The sequence below is a fragment of the Oryzias melastigma genome, linkage group LG7 (assembly GCF_002922805.2).
Source record: "Oryzias melastigma strain HK-1 linkage group LG7, ASM292280v2, whole genome shotgun sequence".
In the NCBI taxonomy this organism is placed as follows: domain Eukaryota; kingdom Metazoa; phylum Chordata; class Actinopteri; order Beloniformes; family Adrianichthyidae; genus Oryzias; species Oryzias melastigma.
In genome coordinates this window covers 8084649-8103960 of record NC_050518.1, presented here as the reverse complement: position 1 = coordinate 8103960, position 19312 = coordinate 8084649, and the positions used below count along the sequence as shown (strand labels likewise).

Genomic DNA, 19312 nt, shown 5'->3' with positions numbered 1-19312 from the left:
GCTCTTCTTCATCTATGCCGTCATCGGGATGCAGGTACAGTGGATTCCTGTCCCTGTTTAAGCTGATTGGCTAAATTATTTGACTTTGATTATTTTGTCTTTCAGATCTTTGGAAAGGTCGCTTTAGTGGATGGCACCCAAATCAACCGCAACAACAACTTCCAGACATTCCCACAGGCTGTGCTGATGTTATTCCGGTGAGTATCTTAGCCAGGATTTAAAGGGTAGAGGAGCCCCTAAAGACATAAAGTCAACACTTTTATTCATACAGATGTGCCACTGGAGAGGCTTGGCAGGAGGTGATGATGGCATCGATGTACGGCAAGAAATGTGACCCAAAGTCTGACTTCCTGCCAGGAGAAGAGTACACCTGCGGGTCCAACTTCGCTGTCTTTTACTTCCTCAGCTTCTACTGTATCTGTGCCTTCCTGGTTAGAAACACTCCTCTGCTCAAAAGTTGTATCAAGAAATAAGCTTTATGAAGATTTAAAACATTTTTAACTTATTAAATGTAATTATGATGATAATCAAAGGATGGTGCATCCTGTGATTTTTAGGATTTCTGTTATATGTCTTTTAATCATAGCTATTTTAATTGTTTTATTTGTATTAATTGAATTGAATTTTAATGTGTTCTACCGTCTATCTATCTATCTATCTATCTATCTATCTATCTATCTATCTATCTATCTATCTATCTATCTATCTATCTATCTATGTTAAGATAAGCTAGCTAGCTAGCCACAATTAGCTAGCTAATAGGTGTAAAATTAAAAAACATGGCTAGCTAGCTATAGCTAATTAGCTAGCTAATAGATGTAAAATTGAGAACCATTTGTTTCGAATGGTTCTTGTTTGTCTCCAGATCCTCAATCTGTTTGTAGCTGTCATCATGGACAACTTTGACTACCTGACACGTGATTGGTCCCTTCTTGGTCCACACCATCTGGATGAGTTTAAGAAGATCTGGGCTGAATATGACCCTGAAGCCACGTGAGTGTGAACCCCTTCAGTCTTGACATTTGCTAATATTTTTAAAAAATAATGTGATCTGATGGTGGAAGTCTGTGATCTATCAGGGGTAGGATCAAACATCTGGATGTGGTGACTCTGCTAAGAAGGATCCAGCCTCCACTGGGTTTTGGCAAGTTCTGTCCTCATCGGGCTGCATGCAAGGTATATCACTAATAAATAAATAAAGATCCTATCGTTAGGACAGAAGATATGTAACTGTGTGTACGTGTTTGTAGCGATTGGTTGGTATGAACATGCCGCTCAACAGTGACGGAACCGTCACCTTCAACGCCACCCTGTTTGCTCTGGTCAGGACTGCTCTTAAAATCAAAACAGAAGGTACAGCACATCGTGCACAGTTGGTGTCATGATGGTATCCTGCTTCATGTTCTTAACTCTACTCTGTTCCACACAGGTAACTTTGAGCAGGCCAATGAGGAGCTGAGGGCTATTATAAAGCAGATCTGGAAACGCACCAGTATGAAGCTGCTGGATCAGGTCATCCCTCCTATCGGAGGTCAGTCTATTGATGCAGGAAATGCGGACCACATTATAACTCAACAGAAGCCCACCAGTGTTGGTACTATGCCTTACAGATGATGAGGTGACTGTGGGGAAGTTCTACTCCACTTTTCTGCTTCAAGACCATTTCCGCAAATTCATGAAGCGTCAGGAGGAGTACTACGGCTACCGACCTTCAAAGAAGAGCGCCTCAGGCCCAGAGATACAGGTGAACTGATCATAAGTATATATTACCTTCATCCTGTTGTTATTGCAGTTTTGACATGTGCTCATTTACTTCCTGGTTTCTGACTGCTGTGATAATAAGCTTATTAATACTGTCCTGCAGTAGATGTTTCAGGGATTTTTGCTACAGATGTTTTTTGCTTTCTTCTGAAATCAAAATTAAACTTTTTCTCTCTTCTGTTGGTCACTTATTTAGGCTGAAATTAAAAACGTTTTTTGGAATAATTTCGATTATCATTGATATATTTGTTTATTTTAAGCAATTTCTGAAATAAAAAACAAGACCAACCATTGATTATAAAATACATTTAAAACAATGCTGGTATCTTCTTGACATTATGATTGTTTTAGATCATAAATAGACCTATTTGTACTAAACATCCAGCACACACACAACACATAGAATCTATTAAATGTATTGATAGCTGAAAAGAGTTTAATTAATCGCTTGAAAGCGGAAGGGAAGAAGCAAACTTTTATAATCTCACCCCTATTATAATTGTAATTAGTAAAGCTTGGTTGAATATTTTTGCCTTTTAATCATTTCTGTGACAAAACCTTAGATGTGAACTGGTGCTTTATAAATTAAATACGATTTAGTTAAATATTTGTGTCTTCTGTCTTCACATTGAACAGTTTATCTAGCTAAATGCTAACCTGAACGGTTTTCCAGGCCGGCCTGAGGAGCATAGAAGAAGAGGCAGCACCAGAGATGCACAGGACCATTTCAGGAGACCTGCAGAACGAGGAGGAAATGGATCAGGCTCTGGCGGAGGCCGGAGAAGAAGCCATTTTCCAGGTGAAACAGATGTTCCACAGCGAGTCCTTTAATGACACCTAATGTTGCAAACAAAGCATTCATTTTACTAGAAAATACTAATGAGGAAAATATTCTGAAATTCAATATTACAAGATATTGTAAGATATTTTCATATTATTACTGTTATTATTATTTTTTCATTATATCAGTACATCAAAGTAATTTCCCCACCATGGATCAATATAAATTCTATCTGTATAATCTCTTCACATTTGTATTCATATGGACATGGACTCATCCGCTTGTCTTCTTTTCTTCCAGCGCTCACACGGTCTCTTTGGTAACCGAGTGGACTCCTTTGCTGAAGAGCCGGCCAACGCTCAGCAATCCCAGATGACCAGCCAGCGGCCCCTGCAGTTCTCCGAAAGCCAGCCGGAGTCTCCTCCGAACTCCTCTGCCTTCCTGACCGATACAGAGTTCTTCCCCACGGCTCCACCGAGGAGCAACACAAACAACAACGCCTTTGCAGAGTGAGTCCTGACTGCTGACACACTTCAGTGACGGGGTTGTCTGATGAGTTTCTGTTCTCTTTTCGTTTTTTAGATTTAATTTTGAGAGAGAAGGCAGTCCAGAAGAGTTCTACAATCCTTATGAGGATCCAGTACCAGGTGCAACATTGCAATCACTTCCATAAACATTTCTATTTTTTGTTGGCTTAATTAAGGAATTCCTTTAATAAAGTCTTACTTAATACAAACATCCTTAATGCGTTTGGATGTTTTCAGGCATATCATGTTATCATTTGAGCTCCTCTGAATCATGTTTACACTTTTCATTTTGTTTTAAAGAAAATATCATTCACAGTTATTGCCAATAGGCACACAGCTTGTCGCTACATCAAATGTAACCTAGTAATATTAAAAAAAATATGAATAAAATAATAACAAACATAGTCATAATAAATGAATGAATAAGGTGATGCCTGAGGTTTGTCCTTTTTAAAACTAAAAACAGCAAACGATTTGGTCTGGCTCTTTTGATCTAATTTTTTATGCTCAAAAGTTTAATAAACAGGATTTAATCTGAACCACTAGAAAAACGTTCATATTTATATGTAACATGCTGCTTTCCATGCATTCTTATACATTCCAACTTGTTTTATTGAGTGATTTATTTCATGCTATTTCAGTTGGTTAAAATTATGTATGAAGTAAAGAGCTTCTTTCTTTCATTTCTTTGATTGATTGATTGATTTATTGGTTTATTTCAAGCATAGATTGAAAAATACAGGTCACAACACCCAATTATTTCAAACTCATTACAGAAACAATGAAATGCATTGATTAGAAAATAGAAAACAAACAAAAAAACACAGTTATGTCACATTTGGTTCATTCATTTTTTGTGATAATTAAGTCAGTAGAGTTTGATTGATTGCTTAAAAAGTCTGTGTATATGATCCCACCCCTACTTTATTACTTCATTTCACTGTTTTGCATAATTATGTAATCCTTATGAAACTTATAAAAACTTGTGAATTTATTTGGGTAGTGAAATTATTCTAAAATGATTTATTGTACATCATACTACTAATTTAAATCAATAAATCAGGTGCAAACCTGCAGACAGTGTTTCCTTAAGTTACTGACAAAATATGAAAAGCACAGGCAACTTTTATTGGTTTTCACAAAAATAACCCCTTGATCAAAACAATGTTTTTCCTAGGTACAATTTTTAACAATAGCAAAGGTGGGTTAAACTATTCATTTGGCCCACCAAATTGGAATAATAATATTCATAATATCAGTGTTTCATTTTCACAGTAATGCTGGTTTCTAACCATAGATGGTGCTCTGCAAACACATTTGTTTAGGTGCAGAAAGGTTTTTTTGCATTTATGTGACGCTGGAGGATTTGTTGTTTTTCTGATGTTCATGTGTGTTTTCTGAGTCAGACAGTCGTTTTCTCCAACTGTTCCAACACCACTTGAACACAGCATTTCTCTTACATTTTTCCCTGATGGAAAGTAACCTATTAGTCCAATAGGTAGTAAAATGAGAAAAACAAAGAAACAGTTTAGAAATAAAAATTCTAAATAATATTATTTTTAATCAAAATGAAAGCTCGTTTTTATTCAGATTGCCTGTTATTTCTCTCTCGTATGAGGTGGGTTATTAAAACACCCCTTTGCTGCCCACAGGTCAAAACATTCACCCACCACTACTCTAGATAGTATAATAATGAAATAATTATAATTATGTTTGAGGCAAATTATAGGAAATTTGTTAACTGAAGAAGTTCAGGCACAGGGTGAAGATAGCAAATGATATAATGCAACAGAAAACACTTTGGAAATATTTATTTATTTTTAATCAAACCTGTTATCTGAGTTGTTCCATTTTGTCCCAAAAATTGCTGCCAAAGAATAAAATTAAACAGAATGTCTTGATTAGGAATCTCTTATACTGTAAAAAAAAAATCATATTTGCATTTTCGTTTTCCTTTTTCAGACATAAAACGCTCCTGGAGATTACCTGTCAGCTCAAACAAAACACAGGTAGACATGCAAAAAAAATAGATTTTTATATATAATTCATTGAGGATGAAACTCATGAGGATGATTTTTTTTTGCAGTTTCCTTATGATCCCAGTTATGGAGACACCCAGAGTCAAAGCTCCAGTACAACAGGTGACCAACTGGACCGAGAGGTGAGTCCTCAACTTCCCCCTTTTGGTATTTGTGGGAGGAGTTTAAGCTTAATCTATGACTTGATTGCTGAACAAATCACACCTACAGGTTTTCGTAAAGGGAGGCGTTGACTCCTTGGGCAGAAACCCAAACTCTGATTCTGTAGCAAAGAGGGAGACGGCTGCAGATGGAATGGAGGGGACCTCCCAGGACGTCGTCATGGAACGCTCCAAGAAAAAGAGGCGTCCTGTCCCGGCCCCTCCCACAGCAAAACAACACACCGGCCCACCAGATCCGGCCGTTAGGAGAAAGAAACGTTCAATTCCCACAATCCCTTGCCAGACAAAGTCAGACTCTGCAGTTTAAAGGCTATGGGTTATGAAAGAGGGGTTCTTATGTTCTTATGAAGGTCGTCTGTATTTGTTAGCCTTCATAAAGGCTTAAAGACAGATCGAATTTCCTTCTATTTTGAGAACTAAACCTTCGTACTGGAGTAAACATTTAAGTTTATTCATTCCACTGAGTAAACAATGTCTTACTGAAGCCCTTAACACCGGAGCTCCAGTGTTTATATTCTTTTATTTACTGTAATTTTCTAAATGTACAATCAACGTAATTCCAGTAGATTTTAATTTTCTCCTTTAAAATCTACTGGAATTACAATGATCGTGTTGAAAAGTTACTCTACATTAAAGATTTTGTGTTTAAGCATCACCGGCGATGCATCAGATGTTTAAGGGTTAATGAGCTGCACTTTGTGGAAAAGTTTTACTATAAATGTGGAAGTGCAAAGAAGTCTGTTTAGATATTTTAACTTGAAATTGTGTTTCTTTTGCAGAAAACTGATAGTTTTATGTAATATGAGCAAATAAGGGTTCTTCATAGTAGAACGAGAAAAATGTTTTGCACTGAATTCATGTTTAGTACTGAAGCGCTGACCAGTTAACAGCTTTTTGTCTGCCTCCATGCCTGTATGGTTGGTAATACTGCAAGCTTTGAGCAGTTTTTTTTTTCTAACAAAAGCTCACTTAATGCTCTCACTATGTTTAATGTTAATTTTGTGCTTTCAATACAAAAAAATAAACAAAAAAAGTTAGTCATTGTCACATTTTTTGACAAATTAAAATAAACATTTAATTCCAGAAAATAGTCAAAAACAGTATGCGCTGCCCCCTACAGGTTGAAACGAGGTATGACAGTACAATGTGACGCAGTACCATACACGAAAACAAGGTTAAATTATTCAAATTATATTTATTGAAGCAATCAATCAACGCAGACATGATGATGTTTGTTTACCAAAAGCTGACATCGCCGTTCGTCAAACACACAAACAATCCTCCAGCTGGAAGATCCTCTCCATATTTAATATCTGCTTTATGCAGATTTGCTAAGCTTTGTTATCTAATTAAAGGGCTGCCAGCTGAAGCCAATTAAATGTTTATTTCATTATCACAAGGGAATGTCTCTGCTGCACTAGAATAAAAATTGTAGCACACATAAAATGTAAAAGTCTGCTGGTATAAACAAGAACATAGACTGAAAGTCGGCGCCACAAAAGTCTGCAAATGTGCGAACCTCAATACAGCTGGACTTTCCTCACTGTCATCATGATCATTTTTGGTTTAACTATTATAGCCAAATTGAAGAAGGGCTGCTTTAAGATAATGTATGTACATTTTTACTGCCTACGAAGAAGAAAATAGCTACCAATAAAAAGACACGTTTATCACACTAGCATATATAAAAACAGAAAAGAAAAGGGAAAAAAAAAACTGGAAAAGAAATCTGATGCGTAATTTGACCTCAGAGTAAAACCTTTTCAAAATGCTGACGTGGAGAAGCCAGAATTATTCATTTGGGTTGGGGTTGGCATCCTGATACTGGGAGAGGTCAAAGGTGAGCACCTTACTGATGACGCAATCTCCTTGCTGTGAACAGAAAAGTTAAACTTGTTTTAGATTTTCAAAAGATACAGAGAATGATTGTGGTTTTGATAATGCAATAACTCTAAAATGGCGCTCTAGAGCAGTGGTCCCCAACCACAGGGTCACAGAAAAGCTGAATTTAAGAGACAAAAACCAGGAGTCTTTACCAGAATATTTTAAAGAGGATGAAGATAAACTATAACCTCAAAAGTTGTCTGACATTAAGCCGGTCCGGGGCCTGAAAAGGTTTAGTGACCACTGCCCTCCAGCACTCATCTATTCCTATAAACTGTTTTCAAAAGCAACAATAAAAATCCCACCTCTGGATAGACACCGATGAGAGAGTCTGCTTTAGTGTAGAACTCCTCCTTCAGAGAAATGACGATGGCCTGGAAGTTCTGCACAGACTGGTCTTTGATGTAATTTGCCACCTTCAAGAACAAAAAACAGAAATCCCAGCTTCATGGTGAGCAGCAACAAGGAACTTCTCACAGACAAAATGCATTGAATTACAAACTGAACAGACCTTGCCAATGTTAGTGTTGTCCAGAGCGGCATCGATCTCATCCAGGACAAAGAAGGGAGCCGGTTTGTAGCTGCAGACACCAAGAAAAGGATGTATTGTTTCACGAGAAGAGCAAACCTGTTCTGTGTTTCTGGATTCTGGTTTTTCACTCACCTGTGAATGGCGAACAGCAGAGCCAGAGCAGCAACGGTCTTCTCTCCTCCAGACAGATTGTCCATGGGTCTGAACCGTTTTCCTGGAGCCACACAGTTATAATTGATGCCGTCCAGATACGGCTCTTCTGGGTTTTCTGGGCCCAAGAAAGCCTACAGGGGGAATGAATGTGCACTTAGTTTGACTAGTATTTTGTATATAGGCAAGCTCGGTCAGACAGAAAACGTACCTGAGCGCTGCTGTTGCGAGACAGCGCTTTGTAAATCTCATCGATGTTGGTCGCCACAGACTCAAAGCAGGTGTTGAAACGGTCAAACCTCTCTTTCTTGATCTGCTCAAAGGCTTGTTTGGCCTTCTTAGCCCTCTTACGAGCAGCTTCAAACTCTGATGACGAAACCATGACAAACATGTTAAGAATGACCTTCAGACGGAGTAAAAATGATCCACTTCTGGGTTATTGGACAGCTCTCTCACCATCACTGGTCTCCTGGAACTTGTCCCTGACACTCTCGAGCTTTTCCATGGCCTTCATGTTGGGAGCGCTGATCCTCTGCAGGATGCTCTGCTGCTCGTTCAGACGCTGCTGGAGTGTGTTGGTCTCCCCCTTGATCTCCTCCTCTGACAGAGCGTCCTACAGGGAGTAGATTCAGATGAAGAAATGACTTTTAGCATTAATAAAAGAATAAAACAAACGCATACGATTTCATGTGCTGATACTGATGTGGTGTTCAGCCGTTTTACCTTAAGGTCTTCAGACAGGCTGCTATAATCAATCTCAATGAGCGCTTCTTTAGCCAGGACGCTGCTGGATGTCCTCTGACTACTGGACTCATCAGTCTGAGAGCTTCCCTGCAGCCGCAGAGCAAAGACAGTCATTTCCTGTTTCACCCTCAAATCCGGTTAAAGTGACAGATCGAAGACCGTGTCTGTGTACCTCTCCCTGGCTGATATCATCCATAGTTCCTGAGCGAAGAGGCAGCCTGATGTCCTGCATTTTGCAGGCCTGCAGCAGGTTGTGGCGGTCACTGCGCTTCTGCTCCAGTTTGGTCTCGATGGCCGTCACCTCCTTTTGGAGCTGGGTCAACTCTCTGAAGACAAATAAATGTAAAAATGATCTGAGGAAATGCTACATCTAAGGAGTCATCCAGTATATCTCTAGAGCCACATGTGGTTCTTCGTCTCCTTCATTGCAGCTCTTTGGTTAATGAAGAATAAAAATACACCAGATTATACAGAAAATCTTTGATTTTTTAATAAGTTCAAGGATTTTAAATGTGCCTAATGGTTCAAAAAATACATTAAAAGTCAATTAATTAGCTTTAATTAATTTTGGTTTGTTAGAATTACAAATGTAATCACGTACTACTAAATTTGCTGCATTGAGATGATCCTATGTGACACAGGATGTCTTATTTTGAAAGGGAGACATGCATAGAAATTACTTTGAAGTAAGTAGTGTTTAGTAATAGTATTTTGCTTTTTATGTGCATGTTTTATTTATGCCAAAAAAACAACAATTAATTTATATGAAAATAGTAACATTAACATGGATGCAAATCAGTGTCTCTATTTTTCTAAAGTCAGACTTTGTGGCTCTACACGGGTTACAATTAGTTAGTAATCCACTTCAATGTCTCTATAAGTGCAGACTTCTGATCTAAGAGATCAACTGTAGCTACAAACTTGTTAGCTCCTCCAAGTTTTTTGCGGATTTCCTCCATTTCGTGGTTTTTATCGTTGACTTCAGATTTCTTGGTGAGGTGCTGGTTTTTCAGGTCCTGCAGCTGAGCCATCGTCTCGTCGATGATTTTCATGTGCCTGTGCTCCTCCTGAAGGACAAATTACACAAAAATATGTAGTACTTCAGTTGAACTTATAGAATAAACTAAAGGTTTTTTTACCTTCTTTAGTCGCTCTATTTCCGCCTCGTCCTTCTTGACAGTCTGCTCCCACATCATGACCTTCTCTTGGTCCTCCTTCAGCTGGTTTTTCTCATAATCCACCTGAATGCCCAGACGGGTTTTCTGAGTCTCAAACTCAAGTCTGAAGAATAAAAATGTCAGATTAAAACCAGGACAGTCGACCATCCACAGAACTGACTGGATAACAGAACTAACCGTTTCTTGGCGATCTCGTTCTGTCTCTTTACTTTTTCCTCCTCAAACTCTCGGATGTTCCTCACCCCGATCTCTTTGCAGAACTCGACAAACACCTCGTCTTCCACCTGGGAAGCAAAGACACAGACGTCATTTCTCTGCAATGTTTCCAAACCGAGCTTCACTCTTTTAGCCTCACCAGGTTCATGCGATCACGGAGGTCGGTGATTTCACGCTCACGGGACTGGATTATCCTTTTGATATCGTTGATGCGAGGGCCGAAGTTTGCCAGCTCGCTCTCTAGTTTGGACTTCTCCTGCAGGACACCAACGAACAAAAAGAAAAAGCTTGATGCAACAATAACTATAATAATTCAAAAAAATGCTAACTTCAACACTACCAGAGCGAACCTGCATGTTGAGGGAGAGGTGACGAGTTTTTGTCTGCTCCAGATCACTCTGAGAGTACTTCAGTCTCATCTGCAGCCCGTGAGCCTGAGACTGCACCTGCCGCAGCTCCGCCTCCTTCCTCTTTGCTTTCATTTGTTCCTACAGGAAAAATAAGATGTAATGTTTGATCAACTGAAATCTATGAAAACATCCACACATTACCCAAAACCCACTCACTACACGGAATCAAACATGAAAACTTGCAGCAATGAAAGTTAACCTTGAGCTCCTCGGTAAGTTTTTCCTTTTTCTCTTTGAGTTTATCCACTGCCTTCTCGTCCCAACGTCTGGCCTTGGCTTTCAGGTCGCTGGCTCCTCCGGAGATGACTCCAGACTTCTGGAACAGAGTTCCGTCCAGAGCAACAGTCTGGAAGAGGAAGAAAAAAGGAGAAAAAGAGAAGTTTACAAATGGATTCTCAGACTGTTAACGGATACATAGCATGAACACGTACAAAACAACACAATAAAATACAGTATAAAACAAAAAACGAAGATGGAGCAGATGACTTTCCACATGCAGAAATAACCTGCTCGAGTGATGTTGTTCATGTGAGAATAGAAAGGTAACACGTCAATGTTTCTTTGCCTAAGGAGATAGTGATTAAAAAGTCTGTACAGAAACTGTCAGAAGGGCAGTTGATAAGGAGGAGAGTGGAATGTGGTTCGCTAGACAGATAGAACTGGGTGTCATCGGCGAATCCTAGAAAGTGAATATTAAACCTGTGGAAATGTAGAAGGGTTATATTTTAGTACCTTGTGTCTGTACGGCCCCCCAAAAGCAATCCGTCGAGCGTCCTCTACATTCTCACACACGAGAGCGTTGCCACAGGCGTACTGCAGAGCTTTCTTGATGTGGGGCGGCTCATAGCGAATCACATCAATCACCAGCTTTGCCCCTCGCAGTTCTCGGAGTTTTTCATCTGTTGGTTTTACCTTTGAAAGAACAACACCATTAAAGATCCAATTCAATGTATATTTGTTGCTCGCTCATATTTATATAGGCAAAAAATTTAAATGGTTTGTCTTTCATGTGTGATGTCAAATTCACCTCGAGGTAGTCTAGAGGAAGGAAGGTCTCAGGCTCTCCTCGCTGCTCCTTAATGTACTGAATACAGTCTCTGCCCGTCTTCTCAGAGTCAACAATGATGGCGTCCATGTTTTTGCCCAACACTTTGGTGACAGCAATCTGATACTTCTTCTGAGTGGGCTGACACAAGTCGATCAGGCGGCCATACTAAAAAAAAAAAGGAATATTATTAAATCTACTTACATTTTTTATTTGTAAATCTTCAAATCTACTGTGAATAAAATGTCTTAGTCCTTAAATAATTACTTTATACTGTACTGTTTTTACAGCTTGCTTACCACAGAGCCAGGATACAGCCGTTTGATGCTCTCCATGATCTCGGCTTTACGCTGCTGTCGGCTGTTCTCCTGCCTGTCGATTCTGGCGTCCCCCAGCTGCTCCATGACCTAAAGCACAATAAATAAATAAATAAATAAGAAGAAGAAAGGAATTCTGCACAGCTGATGATTTAGTTTGCTGGAATTACTAATGACCAAACGTTGATACTTAATCAGTCAATGGTGAGAGATAACAGTCCATATTTTAAAGAATTTCTCATCTTTGGAAATATATTTAAGATTGGATGAATAAAAAGACAATACACCAACAACATGTTGTTGGTTGTAAAATATTGACCCCCATCCTTTGTTGTGCATCAACTACCTGGTTGAGCTCCATGTTAATCTCATCAATTCTTCTCTTGGCCATCTCCACCTCCTCAGTCAGCTCTTCCTCCATGCGCTTCTGTTCATCAAGTGACTGCCTGAAAAATGTAAGTTTTATAGAAAAAAAAAATATAAAAAATAATTTCAAAGTGTCTGCAAAACATTCCTTTTAAAAGATAAGCTTACCTGCTGGTGGTGATATAATCCTCTAATTTCTCGATACGCTTCTGGTTTTCCTCGATTTCACGGATTTTCTGTTTGATTTTAGCCTAAAATCAAACATGAAAATATTGGTTCTGATCTTTGCACAGAACATTTTGTTGTGTTTTTGTTTTTTTTTACCTCTGTTTCCACTTTCTTCCTCTCCTCCAAGTCAAGGCGGTCCTGGTCAGCCTTCTGGTCGCGGTTGAACTTTTCCAGCTCTTGGGCCAAAGTTGCAGCGCGCTTGCTGGCCTCCTCCTTCAGGCGATGGTACTGCTTAACCTGATGGAGGACAGATAGCAACAGTCACGCAAGATCATAGTGGAGTAATCATTTAAAATTTACAACTAATTCTAAACACAAGAAAATGATTATTGTCTGCATGATCTAGAAGCCAAACAAACATTTACAAGGTTTTAATTGAGCAATATTTGATTTTTAAAGAAATAACATTTTAAATTAAAAGTAAAAAATGTTGAAAACCTATTTCATAAAGCCACACCTGATTTTCCTCTAGAGTGAGGTCCTGGCCCTGGCTCTGTGCCTCCTCCTCCATCCTTTCCTCAAAATCTTGTTTGGCTAACTCCACTGCCCTCATCTCTTTGTCTAACTCGTCCATGTCTGCTTTGCGCTTCTTGTACATTTTCTGTGCATTCTGCAGCGATTTCCGCGCCGCCTCCAGCTTCTTGATCTTGTGAGCAGTGTTCTCCTTGGCCTTGATGTACTGAGGCCGCTTCTGGTTCAGCTCAGAATCCTTTTCCCTGTGAGCAAAATTACATGATTAACATTTCATTAAGAATTTAGCGCCACATAATTTATGCAGGCATATCAAGGCCAGCTCACTTGATTTCTTTCTCGATGGTCTGCTGCTCCCTCATCATTCTGCCCAGCTCCTTTTTCTTGTCTTTTAGCTCTTCCTCCACGTGGTCCATCTTCTTACGGTCCTTCTCGATCTCCTTGTTCCGCTGGCCCAGCTCTTTGTTGAGCTTTTCGATCTCAGTTTCATTGTGGTACAGCTTGAAGAGCTGGAGCTGAACGCTGGCTCTGGCCACTTCATCCTTAAGTCTCTGGTAACGCTCGGCCTTAAAGAGAGATTGAGAGACAGAGGAAACAAACCACATGATCACATTGTTAAACACTGGATCCATCTTTTGAAAATCACTTCGGATAAAAATATCTTCTGTAAGTATTACAGGCTTCACGTATTAAAAATGACTTTCTAAAATAAGACAATCTGTTTGGATCCTTTTGGTTCACATAAAAAAGTATAATTCACAAACATAAAACCAATTAAGCTTGTTTTGTTTTTGGAAGTATTTCACAAACTAAAGTTCATGACTGGAGTGGAACTTTCTCAACCAAACAGTGGTAACACATACAAACCTAAAACATGCTTTGTGTGTTATAATCTTACACAGATCTCAAGCCAAACAAAATTAAAATGCTTCCTATTTCTTTAAAAACAAGAAAAATGTGTTTTTAGTAAACATTATCTGATCTGCACAGACACATACCTCCTCCTTCTCTTGCTTAGCTTCTTTGCGTTCTGCAGCAATGTTTTTCTTGCGATGGTAATTGAACTGCGTGTCTTCTTCTGCCTTCACCATTTCCTTCTTCCGTCGATCATACTCCTGGGCTAGCTCTCCTGAGCGTGAGATCTCCTCAAACAGAGCTGTACGCTCTTTGGGGTTCTTCATGGCAATAGACTCTACCGCTCCCTTTTAGTAAAAACAAGAATTAAACTTTGGTGAAGAAAAAAAAACTGCCAAAACAATTTAATCAAAAACTCCTTCAAAAGAAGAAAACTCCATCAGATCAATAGATGTGCATGTCCTTTAAAAAACACATTAACGGAACAGACAACCTTCAGAAAAAACATTGTTTCATCAGTGAACAATCATAGAAAGAGCATACTATGTATTTAGGTCTCACCTGGAAAACCAGGAAGTTCCGAGCCTTGATCAAAATGCCAAGTTTTTCCAGTTCTTCACTATAATCTGGCAGACCCACAACTTTGCTGTTGATCCGATACTCAGAAGAAGAACCTGCAAAACAACCCCAAATTTATTCAAGTAAATTCTTATAAAAAATTGGATTATTATTCCTTGTTAAAGCATACAAAGATATTTAGGAAAAACAATTATTTGCCATCGAATTTTGGAGTCAAAAATCAGTAGATAAACACCTGAGCAGGTAGATACTAAACAAAACACAACTTCTCTGTCATTAGCGGTTCAATCAACATTATAACATTCCATTCTACTTAGCTAAAAACAGAAAAAGACAACAGCAATATGCCATTTCCTTTCAAAGATAATGCTCTGCTGCTCAAAATCCCCTCACAAATGTGAATAACTGAGCATTTGAAAGGAATAATGGGCTAAAACAGTTGATTTTTCATTTACCAATGATAACTCTTGTGAAGGTGCGTTCCTCGCCATTATCCTCTTGGTAAACCATGCTGACAAAGGCTCGGTTTGCAGCTGGTTTTCCTACTGGTGCTCCATGGATCAGATCCTTCAGAGTCTTTACACGCAGATTACTGGTTTTCTCTGCCAACACAAAGCTGATGGCATCCATGAGGTTGGACTTTCCTGAAAGGCAATATTACAGAAAATCCAGTTAGAAAAACCTGGAACATGCACTGGGAAATGAACACACACGTATTTTGGACAACATGCAAGTACATTTTCCACAACAGTATTGTGACAGAAAGACATAAATCAGTAATTTCTGTTTTCTATATTATATTTTCCATGTACTGTAATGGTTAAAAAAAAAATAAAAACAACAAATATAGCAAATAGGAAAACTCTATAATTGGTTGTGAGAAACTACTTTACGAGATGAAATTTTACAATGACTCTAAATGACTATTTACATGTAATGATAAGCTCAACAAGTGCAAATAGGACTGCGGTAACCGTAAATGCGCACGCTTCGTAAAAGCTCATCGGCAATATAAATTGAAAATTGGGTTAAACCACCGTAATACTATAACAGCTATATTTTTTGCTTCGTTTTAGCAGCGGCTGGTACTGTTGCTGGGCATAACTTACCCGATCCATTAGGTCCGATGATCGCAGTAAATTTATGAAACGGTCCAATGATCTGCCTCCCTTTATATGATTTAAAGTTCTCGATCTCAATGAGTTTTAAATAACCCATTTTTCTTTATTTGTGCTGCAGGCTGGAAAAACAGCTGCACGGTCAATGTTAGCTTAGCAAAAAATAGCTAGTGAGCTAATGCTACAGGCGGATGCGCGCGCAAATGAAAGAGTAGTAGCTCTAGGTCGATGTTTAGTAGTAGAAATTTACATTATGAGAATTACGTTTACGTAAACAATATCATATAGATGAAAATTTGTATCAAATAAACTCGGAGCATTTGCGAAAACAAAGCGCCATTTTACAATCTCGCAGGAATACAGTAAATCGCGCGAAATGACAAATCTCGTGACATCTCGCGATACATAGAGATAACTGGGATTTGTAGTGACAACATGGTGACTTTAGCTTTTTATCTTACAAATTATAAACTATCGTTTATTTTCACAATTGAAATTAACAGGCGCGTTTAAATGCAATGAATTAAGGTTTTCTTAACGCTTTAATAGTAGCACAAATAATCTTAATTCATTTGTTTTATACAGAACAACTAGAAGACGTTTCCTTGGTTACCAACTACGCCTCATCCAAACACTTCAGAATTTAAAGAACTATCCCGAGATTTGCTGTCTATAAGGTAAGTATTAATCATTTAATTAAAACACTGCAAGGCATCATTCTATTGATATAATTTAACACACTTATAATGGTTGTTATTCCTTCTTGGCAGGATCTGAGACAGAAACCAAATATGTTGAAAGGTGACGCCCAACTGGACCAGTCTCTGGAAAAAGCTGTGGAAAGCCGAAGATCTGCTGAGGCAGCCCGCAAAGCTCGCATCTTCAACACCCGACTACGTGTGATGGGCCTTGACCTGGATGCTCTGAACCAGCAAATTAAAGAAAAAAAACAACAAGAAAACAAAGAGAAACTACAGAGCGAAGCTTTTGGTAAAAAAAAAAAAAAAAAGCTGTGATGTCACTATAAAAAAATAGGAATTTTTTCCATTGAGGCAATACATAATCCTTTAATCTTCTAAAGTCTTAATATTACATAAATTCAGCTTTTAATGAACAGTTGTATGTAACATTAAGTTTTGTAGTTTTATGTATTTATTTATGTAAATATTAGGGGTGTGCATTAGCAAGATTCTGGCGATACGATACATATCTCGATATGTGTTCCATGATACATATCTAGATATATCCCAAGACTGTACCAGAACATTTTTTTACTTTTTTGGTACCTGTCCCAGCTAAAAACTAAGTACTATATATCTTTTAACGGCAAAAACCACGAGGCTGACTGAACATTTAACAGAGGCTGGTTCTCATGAGATCTTGTTGTTGTTTTGGTTGCAATGTAGAGCTGCTCAAAGAGGCTCAGTGTGTCTAGCAGTTGTGGGTTTTTAGTGGAAAAAACAACAGTAATACACTGAAGTACGCTCAGTAAAAAAATTCATATTGTCAGGATTTTAAATCGATACAAGTATCGCCAAACAAATATATCGGCAAATTGATTTTTCCCTACTCCCCTAGTAAAAATCCCTGAAAATGCTTTAAAAATGCATGTCATGACTAGGGGTGTGCCAAAATATCGATATTGCGATATATCGCGATATTTAGTCCTGCGATCGATTCTCGATGGGTTCTCACCAAGTATCGATATTATATTGTAATTTAAAGAGGCTGTTGCGCTGAGCGTGCGAGTCGCGCGCCGGAACCATTGCGCAGGTGGACGCGCTGCGTCGGACTTTTAATAGCGATGCACGCCCTCGTTCGGGAGAAGCACCGGTGAGATACAGGCTCTGTAGCGCGTGTGTGAAGCATGCCTACCTGTCAGCATTTATCATCCATCTGTAGGAGATCCAGCCGGTAAGAAGTGACTTTGTCTGAGCGCTAGAATGACAGCGATCACTTACTTCCTGTTTGCCGAGGGAACTAGGCACGTGCTACGCAGTTGTGTGTGTACACTTCAAGGAGCGTCGGAATTTTCGCTTTCATACACTTCAATGTTTAACCTGCTGGTGTACGGTGTAACTTTGATAAATTTATAATGTGACGTTTTCAAACAATGTAATCACTTGTTGCTAATGTTAATTTAAAGTAATTCTTAAATAAAAAAAGCAGGATTTAATGTATGAACTTAAATTTAAATGTAATTAAAATAAAGTACATGAATTCACTGTAAAATTAGGGAGGTTGCTAATTAATTGAAGCACTTAACATTATTTTTGTTTGCCATTATTCTGTGTGTTTTAAGGTTTTTACCTATTGACTGCTGACTGACCAAATAGAAAAATGATAAAGATTGGAAAAATAATCTCAAGTGACAGTCTGAGTAAATCAGCCTTCATTTTTGGATGCTCAGCCCTTTTCAAGTAAAGGAAAAGTGCACGAAAAATTAGGTCAATTTTGAGAGAGGCTGTAAAACATTATATTCATCATCCTGGTGTGACGTTCTTTTGGAGGTAGATAGCTGTTGTCACTTGAATTATTTAATTTTTGTTCTGTTGTTTACAACAATTCTGCCCTAAATAGTGGCAATGCTGATCATGTTTACTATTGTTAACATTAAATTTGACAGATAATTCCAATTCAGTTGTTGTCAATGTTTGTCAAAGACAGTATTACTGATTTCAACAATGTTGCACAAAAGTGTCGATAATTTGTTGCACAAAATAAGAAAAGTTGTTTATTATGATTGTGTTTAAGCTAAAAAATATAGACGGGGATATATTTTCACAAAAAAACACGTTCTTCTATATAATGCTAGTTATTAGAGAGGATTTTTACCAATTATCATAGTATCGCGATGTTATCGATATCGTGAACCATGTATCGCGTATCGTATCATATCGTGAGGTACCCAGTGATTCCCAGCCCTACTAATGAACAGTAGAAGAAGAATAGAAGAAGAATCTCCTCCCCGCCACTGCGTGCGTGACTGCGCTGCTCCGGTGTGGATATCACCTGCTGAGCATGCGTTCATAAACCCGCGTTCTTGAACGCACCGCACGTGGCCGGTGTGCAGGTCTCACACACCGGCCGCGTGCGGTGTGTGGCGGGGAGGAGATTCTCCTTCGATTGTATTTTTACTGTTCATTAGCGCTCATCTGCATCTACAACAGGGAGAACCGAAAGTAAAAGTGTTGAAAATCCCCCAAATCTTTCTGAAGACTTTTGTTTTCACAACTCTGTCCTTTTAAATGTCTGACTTAAAAACTCACGCGCGCTCCAGACTTGGAGGCCAGGAATTTAGGTGTGTGCGCGTTTATATTGACTCTTCATTGAAAGTGTGCACTTGATTGACGCGGCCAGTGTGGAAGCACCTTAAAGGTGCACGTTACATTTTTGTGTTTTTTTTCAAATCCTCTAAATAAAAATAACATCAAAAATCGTATTTCTTTATAGTATTTCTTTAATTTCATCAAAGCAATGAAACAAACTGTAAATCATTCACATTGTAGTGATGGTGTCAGGCACGCTGGGCTTGCTGTCGGTCTGGCAGCGCAAGGAATTGTGGGATACCCATTCTTTTGCCTGTCTGGCTGGAATTGGATTTAAGTTTGGGTTTTCCTCAATGTGTTTTGTTGTCTGACTGTTGAACATTTGTTGGCATTTATGATTTTGTCCTGTTATGTTTGAATACTTCCTGCTCCTGGAGTGAGAATGAGGGAGAGACTGATGACGACCCCCTCTCCTTGTGTCATTGAGGGATGTCAAAGTCAAAGCTTGTAGGTTCAATATGAGGCTATTCAGCTTTTGTCAGCTAGTTTGTCGCTGATATTCCTCTCTATCTAACCAAATTTGAGGCTTACATGACGCGAGGACACGCAGCAGGAGAAATAAACATGTAATCACGGACGTCCATGACGTAATTGTAATCTATGACGTCGCATTGATAGTGG

At 38.7% G+C, this 19312-nt stretch overlaps 3 protein-coding genes across 5 annotated transcripts in view; 2 read left to right on the top strand and 1 right to left on the bottom strand.

Moving 5' to 3' along the window:
• Positions 1-6974, top strand: part of LOC112159792 (dihydropyridine-sensitive L-type skeletal muscle calcium channel subunit alpha-1) — a 23642-nt gene extending 16668 nt beyond the window's left edge. Inside the window, exons 33-45 of the mRNA XM_024294088.2 lie at positions 106-197; positions 272-431; positions 866-993; positions 1080-1176; positions 1251-1353; positions 1430-1531; positions 1611-1744; positions 2435-2560; positions 2843-3051; positions 3125-3189; positions 5032-5078; positions 5156-5230; positions 5319-6974. Of these exons, the coding sequence (XP_024149856.1) occupies positions 106-197; positions 272-431; positions 866-993; positions 1080-1176; positions 1251-1353; positions 1430-1531; positions 1611-1744; positions 2435-2560; positions 2843-3051; positions 3125-3189; positions 5032-5078; positions 5156-5230; positions 5319-5576 (1596 nt within the window). The 3' untranslated portion in view covers positions 5577-6974. The remainder of the gene's footprint in view (positions 1-105; positions 198-271; positions 432-865; positions 994-1079; positions 1177-1250; positions 1354-1429; positions 1532-1610; positions 1745-2434; positions 2561-2842; positions 3052-3124; positions 3190-5031; positions 5079-5155; positions 5231-5318) is intronic.
• smc1a (structural maintenance of chromosomes 1A) lies at positions 6448-15712 on the bottom strand. The gene is made up of 26 exons (XM_024294094.2): positions 15354-15712; positions 14700-14888; positions 14227-14339; positions 13809-14012; positions 13138-13376; positions 12797-13055; positions 12436-12576; positions 12280-12362; positions 12092-12191; positions 11728-11835; positions 11411-11596; positions 11116-11295; positions 10583-10729; positions 10324-10461; positions 10113-10229; positions 9935-10041; positions 9719-9860; positions 9501-9646; positions 8752-8905; positions 8559-8666; positions 8292-8448; positions 8047-8201; positions 7818-7969; positions 7665-7734; positions 7459-7569; positions 6448-7141 (listed from the first exon to the last, which is right to left on the bottom strand). The coding sequence occupies exons 1-26, from the start codon at positions 15460-15462 to the stop codon at positions 7061-7063; spliced, it is 3696 nt and encodes a 1231-aa protein (XP_024149862.1). The 5' UTR covers positions 15463-15712; the 3' UTR covers positions 6448-7060.
• Positions 15713-15730: 18 nt separating this feature from the next.
• The window catches only part of ribc1 (RIB43A domain with coiled-coils 1), an 8813-nt gene continuing 5231 nt past the window's right edge, over positions 15731-19312 (top strand). The window contains exons 1-3 of one of the 3 annotated variants that reach the window (XM_024294096.1): positions 15731-15800; positions 15948-16039; positions 16133-16352. In XM_024294096.1, the coding sequence (XP_024149864.1) occupies positions 16154-16352 (199 nt within the window). In that variant the 5' untranslated portion in view covers positions 15731-15800; positions 15948-16039; positions 16133-16153. Of the gene's footprint in view, positions 16040-16132; positions 16353-19312 lie in introns of all 3 variants that reach the window. The other 2 variants (XM_024294097.2, XM_024294095.2) reach the window with 2 other exon arrangements.